At 36.1% G+C, this 12778-nt stretch overlaps 1 protein-coding gene across 2 annotated transcripts in view; it reads left to right on the forward strand.

Moving 5' to 3' along the window:
- Nucleotides 1-1492: 1492 nt before the first annotated feature.
- ptpn11b (protein tyrosine phosphatase non-receptor type 11b) overlaps nucleotides 1493-12778 on the forward strand; it is a 33480-nt gene continuing 22194 nt past the window's right edge. Inside the window, exon 1 of one of the 2 annotated variants that reach the window (XM_081387006.1) lies at nucleotides 1493-1658. In XM_081387006.1, the coding sequence (XP_081243132.1) occupies nucleotides 1645-1658 (14 nt within the window). In that variant the 5' untranslated portion in view covers nucleotides 1493-1644. Of the gene's footprint in view, nucleotides 1659-9934; nucleotides 10182-12778 lie in introns of those variants that run through there. The other variant, XM_081387007.1, reaches the window with a different exon arrangement.

Here is a 12778-nt window from a genome sequence, read left to right on the forward strand (position 1 = left end):
GTAGTGCGTCCAAATTATATTCATACTACACATTTTCGTACTATATAGAACATTACTTTTTTAGCAGTTGCAAAGTAATTACTTATTCAAAGTAAGTACCTACTTGTACCTGTGATTCGGACAATCAATTGTTTCTTGCTGATTGAAGCAGTGTTTTGAACAAACCAGTTTACTGAATGATTCAATGACTCACTCAAAAAGACAGTCACTTGTTGCCAATACTGCAGTCATATAACCTACAGAAAGAAATGTGTGTGTGTGCGTGCGTGCGTGCGTGCGTGCGTGCGTGTGTGTGTGTGTGTATGCGCGTGTGTGCATGTATTTGTGTGTGTGTTCAAAGTAAGTACTTGTACCTGCGATTTCGGACAGTGAATTGTGTAATTGCTGATTGAAGCAGTGTTTACAAACTAGTTGACAGAATGATTCAATGACACTATGGAAGCCAATTTCTGCCGCAAAAAAAAAATCATAGTTATGACATACTAAGTCACATGATTTAAAAATGTGAAATTATGACTTAAAAAGTCTGATTTTTATGTGAAAATCTTGACTTTTTATGTATTTTTTATGATTTAACACTATTATGATTTACCAAGCATGATTTTTTTCTTATAATATATAATACATTGTGAATTTATAAGGGTTATTGATGTTTCTCAGTAGGCCTTCATATGGGTGAAATGTTGAAAAACAGTTACACACTGTCCTCAAGTATAAAGTTACAGACACATTGTTTGCATTGGCTCTTACACAGAAAACACCTGGTCAGACTCTCTGTGTAGAGAGAGAAATCCATAGATAAAGCCCTGCATTTCAGAAAATTGCATAATCGCATCCCCAGCAGATTAATGTCCCTTAGGGCCAGTGATGTCATAGCAGCCATGCAGAATCAACATTCCTGTTGTGCTTCTATCCCTAACAAAAATAGCTGCATTACAGCTAACAGAGTATTAATAAACATGCTTGGATATGAAATAAAGGTGATAATTACATGGAAGGAACTGCTAAAATAAGAGTGTCATGACTGGAGGGAGAGAAGAATATAAAGTAGCCTATGTACACTTCATTATGGCCCTCTCAGAGGTGTGTTTCTGGACCTCTCAGTGTCAGTCATGTCCAGCAAGTGTCAGGCGCTAAAAACCTCTTACACAAGATTAGGGTTAGTAAGGCTAAATCTTTCAATTTTTCCAATGTTTAGCCTAAGAGTGCCATTTGTCTATGTTTTGGTATACTTTTGCAACAAAAGCTCCAGTCTTGGTTTCATGGAGTCCACATGCCGAAACGTTAAAATTAAAAAAGGCAAATATATACAAATATAGGAAACCTGCAGACAGACACACACTATAGCCTATACCGTTTTACGCAGAACGGTTGTTTGCTAAAGTTTCCCCGTCTGTTATCGGTGGTGTGTCCCCTCTGTTGGTCTGTGAGAGACGGAGGGAGGGAGGGAGAGAGTCGGGCGCTGTGTGTGTGTGTGTGTGTGTGTGTGTGTGTGTGTGAGTGAGTGAGTGAGTGTGTGTGTGTGACGCCCCTCGCTCGCGCTCAGCTCCGCTGCAGTGACTCGGCGAAGGCAGGAACATTTTATTACACTTTCCCCTTCAGTCCGCTCATACACATTTCCATCTGACAGCTCCCAGGACGGCCATGACGTCTCGAAGGTAAGCTGAAGGCGACATTAAAACTGCAAGAGCGGGGACTGACGGTTAGCCTACTGTTACTGTATGAATGAATCGAGCACGGCACACAGCTCAATGAGTCGGACTCGGTCTTTACTCCAGGCTCCTGATCCTCTCTGGCCCATACTGTATGTGTTCGCTTTGCTCAACGTAGTTTTAGTCTTTTTTTCTTTTCGTTTATTTCAGTATGTAGAAGATTGTATCGCTCTCGCTACCGGTTATCGTATATGAATAATCAGTAGCGCAAAGTCACTGTGACAGTTTCTCTCAATGTAGTTCAAAACTGTGCTTTATTAGTTTATTGTGACGATTTTTAGAAGACCATGGTAATGACATCCTACTGTATTTACCGTATGCTAAAATAACAGTAGTTTTAAAAAGACGACATGAGATTTGAGGTAACCGTTAGAATAAAAAAGAAATAGATGAACAGATGCGCTGAAAATATCTTTAAATAAAGCTGCAAATAAGTAGACCTTAAATACTGAGAATGAGACTATTAATTTAAAATTCTACACGTTAAATTGTTATCCTTTTTATCTTGTCATACTTTATCCTGGGTTAGGTATTAATCAAGGGTATTTTTGCACACTTTATGGAACCCCGTTGTAGCCTATCCAATTAACGTCCTTATTTGCATATTAATGAGGTCAGTCAAATTGATTGGACAACTACGCCACGCGACCTGTTTTAATAACTGTCCATCTGCTACTGTAGAAATGTCGTAGGTCTGGCTGTCTTAAGACTTGTGAAACACAACTAAACAGTGCCTATTTTGTTGTTGTCGTCGTTAATCGACATTGTATCTACATGGAAAGTAAACACAACGCGTGATATTTCAGTGAATGTACAAGATAACGAATATTTAATAAGGTAAGCCCCGAGGCATTTTACAAATAGTTGTATGTTGCTAAACACCCCTGGAGCTGGGGTTTCCATTTAGCCAGGGTTAAAACGCATCAAAAAAGAAGTTAACCCATTGTTACCTGGTTTGACACTGGTTCGTTTCCAAAAGTTGGACATAGGCCTATGATTTTTATTGTGAGTGCCAAATGTGCATTTGAGATTCGTTGTGTAATGCACCTACACAAAGAAGCACACATCAGTTATTGTGAGAGTTTACACAGGTGGCCTTGGCTTGGGTAAACAATGTAGTGTATGGGAAGAACACTTTGTGTGGCTATATGCTTGCTCTATATACCACTCACTTACCGTTAACTCAACGTATTTCAGAATTGAGCTGGTTATGGCTTCTCCAGCAGCTTTCATTTGTCAGAGTAGTCTGTGAGCCTTTGGCCTTTACTCTGCCTTTACACCATCTGTTATATAAATAGTTCCGCTGCCAACAATTACCATTGACTATTATTAGTATCATTAGTTTATCATTACTGGTGTCATTCTCATCACATTAAATGAATAGTTCACCCAAACATGTAAACTCTGTCATCATTTAGGCTATTCTTCCAGACCTACATGCCTTTATTTCTTCATTGAAGCTCAAAAAGAGATGTTAGGCAGAATGTTAGGGGCTGGCAGCCTTTGAAACCTTCCATTGCATATTTTTTACATACAATGAAAGTGAATGTTGACTGAGACCATTATCTCCTTTTGTGTTCCAATGAAGAAAAAAAGTCGTACACATACACTAAGGGCGAGTAAATGATTGCATATCTCTTTAAATGGAATGAAAACTGATCCCACTTAACAATACATAACGGAGGATGAATCTGGCTAATGTGCAAAATGTACAGGGTCCTGTATGTTTTGCAGATTTGCAGATATCTGTGTTACACAAACAGGAACCTGAAAAATGATATAAATATAGGATTTACATATATTACACTTCAAATGTTTAATTGTTTATTGTTTTATTGTTCACAAGAGGTTTTTGCATAGTGGAGGCATAGCCTAGTAGATGTTCATGTATATTTAACTCATTGTCATAAACTACATTTAAACTGCTCCTAGTTCTGGCTGGGCCAAAAGAGATGTTTATTATTATTATTATTATTATATAATGTGGAAGACTTTTGCTTGGTCACTTAGCCCACATGCTGCTGCGTTCCTTTTTTGCCATTATTTGTATTTCTTTATCTCTATTTCATGAAGCACCTTTTGTGCATGTGTGTGTTTGTGTAAGCATGTGAGTAAGCGTGTACAGGAAAGAGGAAAAAGGAAGAGATGGCTCATTGCGCGGTTATTTTTGTGGGGTCATGAAAATATGTGGTCATGAACATTTTGGATGCTCGTAAATAGTTGCCTACTGTCAAAGTTTCCACACTTAGTTTGATAATCACTTACAATTTCCCTTCATTTACATCCATGCTTGCTACTGTTCAAAAGTTTGTGGTCGGAAGATGTTTATAATTGTTTTTAAAGAAGACTCAGATACTGACTAAGGCTGTTTTTATATGATCAAACATACAGTAAAACGTGATATTATTACAATTTAATAAAATAAAAACACTTCTGTATTTTCTGTAAATTTTAATATGTCATTTATTCCTGTGATGTTAAAGCTGAATTTTTAGCATCATTACTCCAGTCTTCAGTGTCACATGATCCTTCAGAAATCATTCTAATATGCTGATTTGCTGCTCAAGAAACATTTCTTATTGTTATCAATGTTGAAAGAGTTGTGCTGCTTAATATTTTTGTGGGAAACGTGATACATAATTTCCAAGATTCATTGATGAATAGAAAGCTCAAATGAACAGTGTGAAATGGTAACATTATGAATGCCTTTACTGTCACTTTAATGCATCCTTGTTTGACTTGTGTATCTGAAAGCAGAAGGGAGAGGACCGATAGCACAGAACTAAAAATTCACAGACAGGAAAACTGCCTCCAATGTGGTGAAATGAGATAGCCTGTCCAAAATTTCCAGGAATTCTGCTAGGCATGGCTAAAGGATTGCTGAGAACACAGATTTCATCGCCGTTATCCATTGATCTTATTGCCCTCAAAGCACCAGGATAATTTTCCTTTGTGCTATTGACATTTAGAATTAAAATGAAAAGTGTCAAACTGCAGTCTATTACCATAGTATTCATATGTTATGATTTGTGGATATTTCACATCATGGATTGATGATTATTGTTTCATAAATGGACCCTTAAAATCAGTCCATCAGACTCACTGATACTCATGACCCTAAACCCTCAGTATTTTTTATTCAAGGAATGATTTCACTGCAGATCAAATGAAGAATAATATCAGTTGCGGAGACAATGTAGTAAATGATATGGATGTCTTCAGAATTTATAATCTTTTATTATTCTCCTAGTCTCCCCTTTTAGGATGCAAAGCCAGGACTTGATCCCATTCCAGGAGGCTATTTCTATTGGAAGGGTTGTTATAAGCTGTCGAGAATTTGAATATGATCGTCGACATAAGATTTTGTTTCAAGTGTCCTTGGGCTGTCTGACCCGGGGCAAGTTCAAAAATGGCAACATATTTCTCCCTCAGTCAGGGCAGAGAGAGGCTGGCTCCACGTCAAGCCTTGAATGTAGCATTAACTATGTGTGTGAATTGATTTAACCCTACATTTATGTGCTTGGGGTCTTTAGTAAATGGAGGCTAAAATCAATCATCTCGCACTTTCAGATTCACTGCCATAATGTCCCATATATATATATATATATATATATATATATATATATATATATATATATATATATATATATATATATATATATATATATTAGTGCTGGGCGGTTTACCGGTTCATACCGAATACCGGTGTTTATTTTTGTTACGATATGAATTTTTAATATACCGCAATACCGGTGTATGTCGCTTTAATCGGAACGCGGCGCTGCGCGACACAGTCTCACCCCTCATTTACAACACACGTCTGCGGCGCATTACAGCTGCGACAAGGTTTTATTCCGTCCTCCACGCGGTGCGTCAAAATAGACTAGGCGCCTATATTTAGCGAAGCGGCGCGGAGAGCCGCTTCTGGGAAGCTTCGATCTGAAACACAAGCATTGACTAGAATGGGCACGAGACGTGTGGGGGTGAGAGTGTCTTTTTTCTCGCGGCGCGCGTGTTTTTATACTGTATTAACGTATCTGAAGTGAACTGACGGTCTTTAGAAAAGTTTCTTTGTTATTACGATTGAATCTTTCTTTATCTTTCCTGATAAAGCAGTGTTTATGAGCGTTGCTGCTTTGTGTACAGCCGTTACCGGGGAAACCACTGTTTCTGCCGCTCCTAAAGCGCGTCCTGCTGGCACCTCTTTGTAAACAGCCTTGCAAACCTGTATTATTAATATTAGTGTGGATTTTTTCTATAATATTCACTCATGACAATAAAATAGGGCATTATAAGTAAATCTGCAGTATTTCCTCTCTCACTCAGTAGAAAATGTGGTTAACACCCATCATGCTTGAAAAAAAAAAAAAACCCGGTAAAAACCGTGAAACCGGTATAATTTAGAAAAAAACCGTGATGTTGATTTTTGGTCAAACCGCCCAGCACTAATATATATATATATATATATATATATATATATATATATATGTGTGTGTGTACTGTATGTCCCATACTCTTTATGTACTTCCATATAGGGCTGGTCGATATGACCAAAAATATTATCAAAAAATGTTTTCCCCCATATCATTGGATATTGATATTTATCACGATATTCATTTACCATTACCAGGGGAAGGAAATGCTTTCCACATATTTGTTAGACCTTGAGAATGAACATAAACATTTAAACTTCTTTGTTCACAATTAAACTCTTCTAAAGCTATCTTTTAATAAATCCATTTTATTTGCCCATAAATTCTGTTTTCTATTTAATTTTTGGGTATTCTGTGTTTTATGATTTAATACAAATTTATATAAACTTAAACAATTTAATCAAGCTTTTAAAATGTAATCAAATACAATTTTGCTAACGAAACATGCATTTTTCATTTTTTGACAAATGCTGCACAAACTGTATAAATTAAAACATGGATGAAAAAATAGATTGGTTGTATGATATTCCTTGTATTATTATTACTACTTTGAGAAGAACATTTTAGGATACACTAGTGATATATTTCTGTCATCATTTCTTGAAGTTAAACAGAATCTTTATTTTGACGGTCTGTCATGAAGAAGTTTTAGAAATTATTCCAGTCTTCAGTGTCACACGATCCTTCAGAAATCATTCTAATATGCTGCCGAAACATTTCTTTTTATTATCCATAATGAAAACGTATTTTTAATGGAGAAATAAAATCAGTACTCTTTTGATCAAGACACATTTCTTATTCACATCAGTGTTGAAAACAGTTGTGCTCCCCATTATTTCTGTGGAAACCTTGATACACTACCGTTCAAAAGTTTGAGGAAAAACATTTTAAAAAGGCTTCCTTTTGAATGTTCCATTCATCAAAGAATACTGAATTTATTTCTCCATTAAAAATACGTTTCCAATAATTGACATATAATTACAAGTTACTGTTTTTACTGTGCTTGATCATTTCATTATATGTGTGTGTGTGTATATATATATACAATATATATATATATATATATATATATATATATATATATATATATATATATATATATATATATATATATTCACTAATTACAGGACTGTGTTTGAACTGACCTACCATGTCACCACTAGACTGACATGTGGTACCATAATCAGCTTTTCTAAAAATATCAGTAACTGTACCAAAATCCAGCCACAGACACCCGTCTGCCCCCAATATAGATGAGAGAGGGTCTTTGAAGCTGAGTGGGGGGGCACTATGTATATCGCTTTCTGTCACCGAGCCTGTCTCTTTAAATAGCCGACTGTGTTGAACTTGAGACATTATGTAAGAGGGAAGAGGCCGCTCTCTGTGTGCACGTGGGCCTGTGTGTTTCCCCTGTCAGAACACTGCTGCAGCACTTTCCGCCTGATATCGCTCACTCGCTCTCTCCCTCTCTCTCTGGCCCACACTGTGCAACCCGTTTGTGCCCCCGGGTTATCATAAGCAAGAGAGTCTCTGGTGTCACTCAACAGTATGTGCCAATATAGATGTGACAAAAGAGGATATGTTGCCATTCCCATTTTAGATATCCTTTGGCATTTTTAATTTAATTTGCTTGATGGTTTTATTATGATTGAAATAGTTATAACAATTATATTATTTAACAGCATTCAATGTCTGTGGTGTTCGTTCATCTTGTTAGATTTTTTTTTGCCATAGCTCATTGCTATTTTTATCAGGCTGCATGCTGGACAATGGCTGTTAATTATTAAACCAGGGGAGCAAGTCGTACATTTAGTTTATGGAAGGGGAAGCTAAAGGAATAGAAGCGCTCTTCCTTTGCATTCATTAATCAGGCTATTATAACACTAATGGCCTCAGATTGTATTGTGTCCTCATGAGATTTTATAATGTTTAAAGGGAAGTTACAGGGCAATATTACTTCCATTGAAAAGGGGGGGGGGGGTGATAAAGCATTAAAGAGAATTGATAAGACTTACAGCTGAAGTTCAACATTTTTCAACATTAAAATACTTTCCCCTGGCTTCACAGACAGGTCTTGGATTAAGCCAGGACTAGGCCTTTGTTAAATTAGGACATTTAAGTAGCTTTTGTAAATGTGCCTTTAGAAAAAAAAAACATTACTGGTCTGCATCTTGAGACAAAACAATGGCACTGACAATTTTAAGATAGGCCTATGTCAGTGCAAGCTGCTTTCAGCTAAATTTAAAGCCTCGTCTGTGAAACCGGGCATTTGTGGTCCCAGTTTGAGATGGAGAGAAGACCAGAAATGAGCCATTTGTAGATTGATTCCTCGAAAGTGTAAACACTGCAGAAAACACTGCTGTTGTTTGAGCATCCTGGCATAGCAACATTGGCTCAACCAGTGGTGTGTATTTTAGGCGGGACTGAGTGTTTGTCCAACCAATGGTAGATTTTTGGGAAACATGTCATTATTATTTTTTGCAAATTAGTTTGGTGGCACAAAGGACACACTTCAGCTTTACCTAAAGCTAAAACTCTTCATATTTTGGACTCATGATATTGTGTTCAGCTCCATTCTGGGGGAATCCGGGTGTTTTCCTGGCACTCAGGTCTGTCCTAATTCTCTCTGTCCCTTAGTGACTCATGCCGAAGTTCCTCTGTATTTAGAAAAAAGCTTTGCAAGCCCGAACAGGACATTTTATACTCATTTTGTTTACTCTGTCTCTTTTCAAATCAATCAGAGATTTAGATACAGAATTACTTCATTATTTGGCAAGCATTTTTCACTTGTGCAACTTACAGTAGCAGAGCAGAGTGCATAAGCTGGCACGTACACACTTAAAGTGCTTGAGCAAAGGAACAAATCTTTGAAACTTCCACATGTGCATATAGTCAGTTACTGTAGCTTTATCTCATAATAAAAAAAAAAAGTATTTTTATTTATAAACTTAAGTTTATTTGAGAATCAAAATTGTGTAAGATATTACGACTTGTTTCCAGATATGTATCTTGAATTATTTTATTTTATTTTTTATCCAATTGCTAAATGTTATTTCATATAAATGCTGTTCTTCAAACTTTCTTCAAAAGAATCCTATAAAATTGCTCACTTTCAACTTAAGCAGCACAACCATTTTCAACTAATAATAATAATAAGAAGAAATGTTTCTTGAGCAGCACATCAGCATATTAGAATGACTTGAGACTTTCTTAAGCCTTGAGTAGGCTAATAATGGCCATTTTAAAATTCCAGCTTTTCCAATGGAGGTAATTTTAAAATATATATATATTTATATTAAAATAGAAAACGGTTATTTTAAATTGTAATACTATTTCACTATTATCAATATATTACTATTGGTCTATTTATGATCAAATAAACGCAGTTTTGGTGAGGATAACAATCTTTTTATTTTAGTTTTTAATTTGATTGACCCCAAAATATTTTACGTTGGTGTATTAAAACAAAAGTTAGCTATACCTTATTTTTAAGCATGTTCAGATATTTTTTACTGGAAAATACTGATTAACAGCAATGGAAATATGATTATTTGATGCCATAAAACATTTTCACATGGTTTTCCAGTATGCTGTAAGCTGCTCTGAATATGATCTTGTACTGTACCAATTTCAATTTGTTTTCTTTGTGTGTGCAGTGCTGTTTTTTTTGTTTGTTTTTTTTTCTCCCCAAAAGCTGCCACTCTCCATTTAAACCTAATGGTAGCAAAGATAAAGATAAGGGGTGTAAGAGTGTTCCGGGCAGCATGGCAACGCTGCGTCACGTTCAGAGAGAGAGGAAGGGGGGGCAGGAGGGATGGACAGTTGCTCAAAAGCTGATTGTGCTGGCTGGCTTTCCTATCAGGGCAGCTCACACGCATCCAAATCCCAGATTAAACACCCCCACCTCTCTTTCCAACCAGCAGCACTCCTACAAGTCCCTGCCCCCTCTCTTCCTCCTTGTGTAACTGTACCAAGCGTGGATTACCAACTCTGAAGCAAAGCAGGGGCTCTGACAGGCTCCGAACAGAATGGTGAGGTAGGAACATGAGGCATTAGTTGCTGTTATCATTTTGTATCTGGTCGATGGCATTTTCACGGACGAATTCACATGCGGTTGCGTTACGCGTTTCCTTCTGTGCTGCTGTTTGTGCAGGTGTGTGTGCACTTTGCAGGATGGTTTGTGTGTGTGTTGTGCGTGAGGAAAGCTCCTGGAGAGCTGCTGGGAGCTCAGTGAAGCTTAGAAGTGACCCGGAGATGTTTGTTCCTGGGTGCAAAACCTGCATCTGTACAGACCTTTTGGACCGAACACTACAAGAGCTAAAAACAGAAACTCGTCCAGTTGGTGTTACTTGTTATGTGGTCTCTTTATTTTTATTATTGTGAAATTGGGAAGTTATTGTTATCTTTTCTTTGTGAATTTTTTTGTGAAGAGCAGGTTTGCGAACTGAAAAGAAAGGGTAAGAGGTCAGACTAATCCCACTATCATTGTTTTATGAAAATACATAACAGCTTATCTGGGATTAGTGTCACCTGCTGTTTTACAGTATGCAAAATGAAGATTTCTTTTATGTATTTTCAGATGACCTCAAATCCCAAAATGATGTACCAAGATGTTTACCAAACATGGAGATAAATAGAGACGGTCATCCTTGAATCTTTTTAGTCTTTAATGTTTCATAAATATTTTTCAAAAAGACATATTCTTTTGTAGTCGTTGCATCATGTTCCATATTCTAATGAATTTGAAGTCACAGTTAAATATTCTAAAACAGAATATTCTGGTCTTTTGCTTTAATGTTGCAAAATGATATAGAGCCCATGTATTGTCAGCTAATGTATGATGACATGTTTATCTACACAGCACAGACCACATTTAGTGCTATATCTTTTTCAGTTCTTCGTGACATATATGGCATGTTTATCATACCAGGCGATACAAAAATATCAGCTGTAGTTGACAGAAATTCACAAATATATATATATATATATATATCCGGGTGGCAATAATTGTCATTGTAGTGACTTAAGCATAGTGGCATATATCTGAATATATTTTCACATTTTATCTCAAATATTAATAATATACCATTCTTAACAACTCAAGCAGTGTCGTTTCCATTAACAATGACTAATAAACATATGAACAACACAAATCACTTAACATTACAAAATAACATCACAAAAAAACATTCTTTTATTTAGCAATATTGTTGTCTTGTTGAATATAATATATTTTCATCATAACTTATAAGGTAATTCAGACGTTTCACTTCCAAAACCCATAATTTGTACAGTGATTCACAGTACAATTATGTGTATTTTCCTGATAAATTGAATGTAATTTTTCTCACAGTTAACCAATTACAGTTCCTTTTCATTACAATTACAAACGTCTATGTACAACTTTTTTTGTCTAGGTCGTAGTTGCTAAGCTTGCTTTTCTGAAGGTCATTGTCAGGAAGAAAAGTGTTGACTGAAATTATTAATCCACATATATTTTAATATTTTTGCTTCAGCTTCAAACATTACAAAAGATTGGGAAGTTAGTGACCAGTGATGATGTGTCAAGAGGGGAAAATATAGCCCTTTTTTGACAAAAATAGAATCATAAGCAGTTAGTCATGATGAGGGGGGAAGAGATGCTGTGAGCTCTGAGCAGTGATTACTAATGCTTACAGGTACCCTCAGTGAAACAATACTACATCATGGGAACTACAACACTTCCTCTATGGTGAAGAACTGGAGGAAGTGAGTGATGTTTGCCAACTTTCCATGGAAAGATGGGGGGGAAATCATGTTTAGAGTTTAAACTGACAGAACTGGGGTAAGACGTAATGTGCACATCTGTTCATTAAGACCTCTGCTTTTCAATACAAGTTAATCTTTCAACAACATTTGAGGCGTGCTGTAGAACATTTTGAGTTGTATGCAGTAATGCACCACAGGACTGGATGTCTCGATGGCCCGGGCAGATGTGAGCTAGTTCCTGGCCAAATGACAACTGCTGTGTTGTCACTAAATCTTACATTTCTTAGAAATGTTCTTTTTTATTTCAACGTCACCGATGTGATGCTATCAAGCTGGCTAACATAAATGAAGTTTTGTTGAAGTAAGGAATGAGTTGAAATTATTTTCTGTGCTAATGACAGCAAGATTCTGCTTTACCCTGAATATTCCTTTATTCATGTAACATAATTTATCTTAAAATCTCATTAAATCACAGTATAGAATGTTTTGTTATTAAATTCAACACTTGAAAATTATAGGCATTATTTGAGAAATGAGGATTATTTGACAAATTATGTGTACACAACAGTTCAAAAGTTTGGGGTCAGTAGGTTTTTATTTATTTATTCAATTTAATAAAAAAAAATATTTTTGAAAAAGAAATGGAATTGTTCATTAGTAACGGTAAATTCATTTACATTGTTAGAGATTTCTATTTTAACTTTCTATTCATCAAAGGACTCATAGTTTCCACAAAAATCTCAAGCAGCACAACTGTTTTCAACATTGATAATTAAAAAAATATATTTCTTGAGCAGCAAATCAGCATATTAGTATGATTTCTGAAGGATCATGTGACACTGAAGACTGGAGTAATAATGCCTTACCATCATAGAAATAAAGTAC

Source organism: Scardinius erythrophthalmus (genome assembly GCF_964197995.2).
Source record: "Scardinius erythrophthalmus genome assembly, chromosome: 15".
Lineage (NCBI taxonomy): Eukaryota > Metazoa > Chordata > Actinopteri > Cypriniformes > Leuciscidae > Scardinius > Scardinius erythrophthalmus.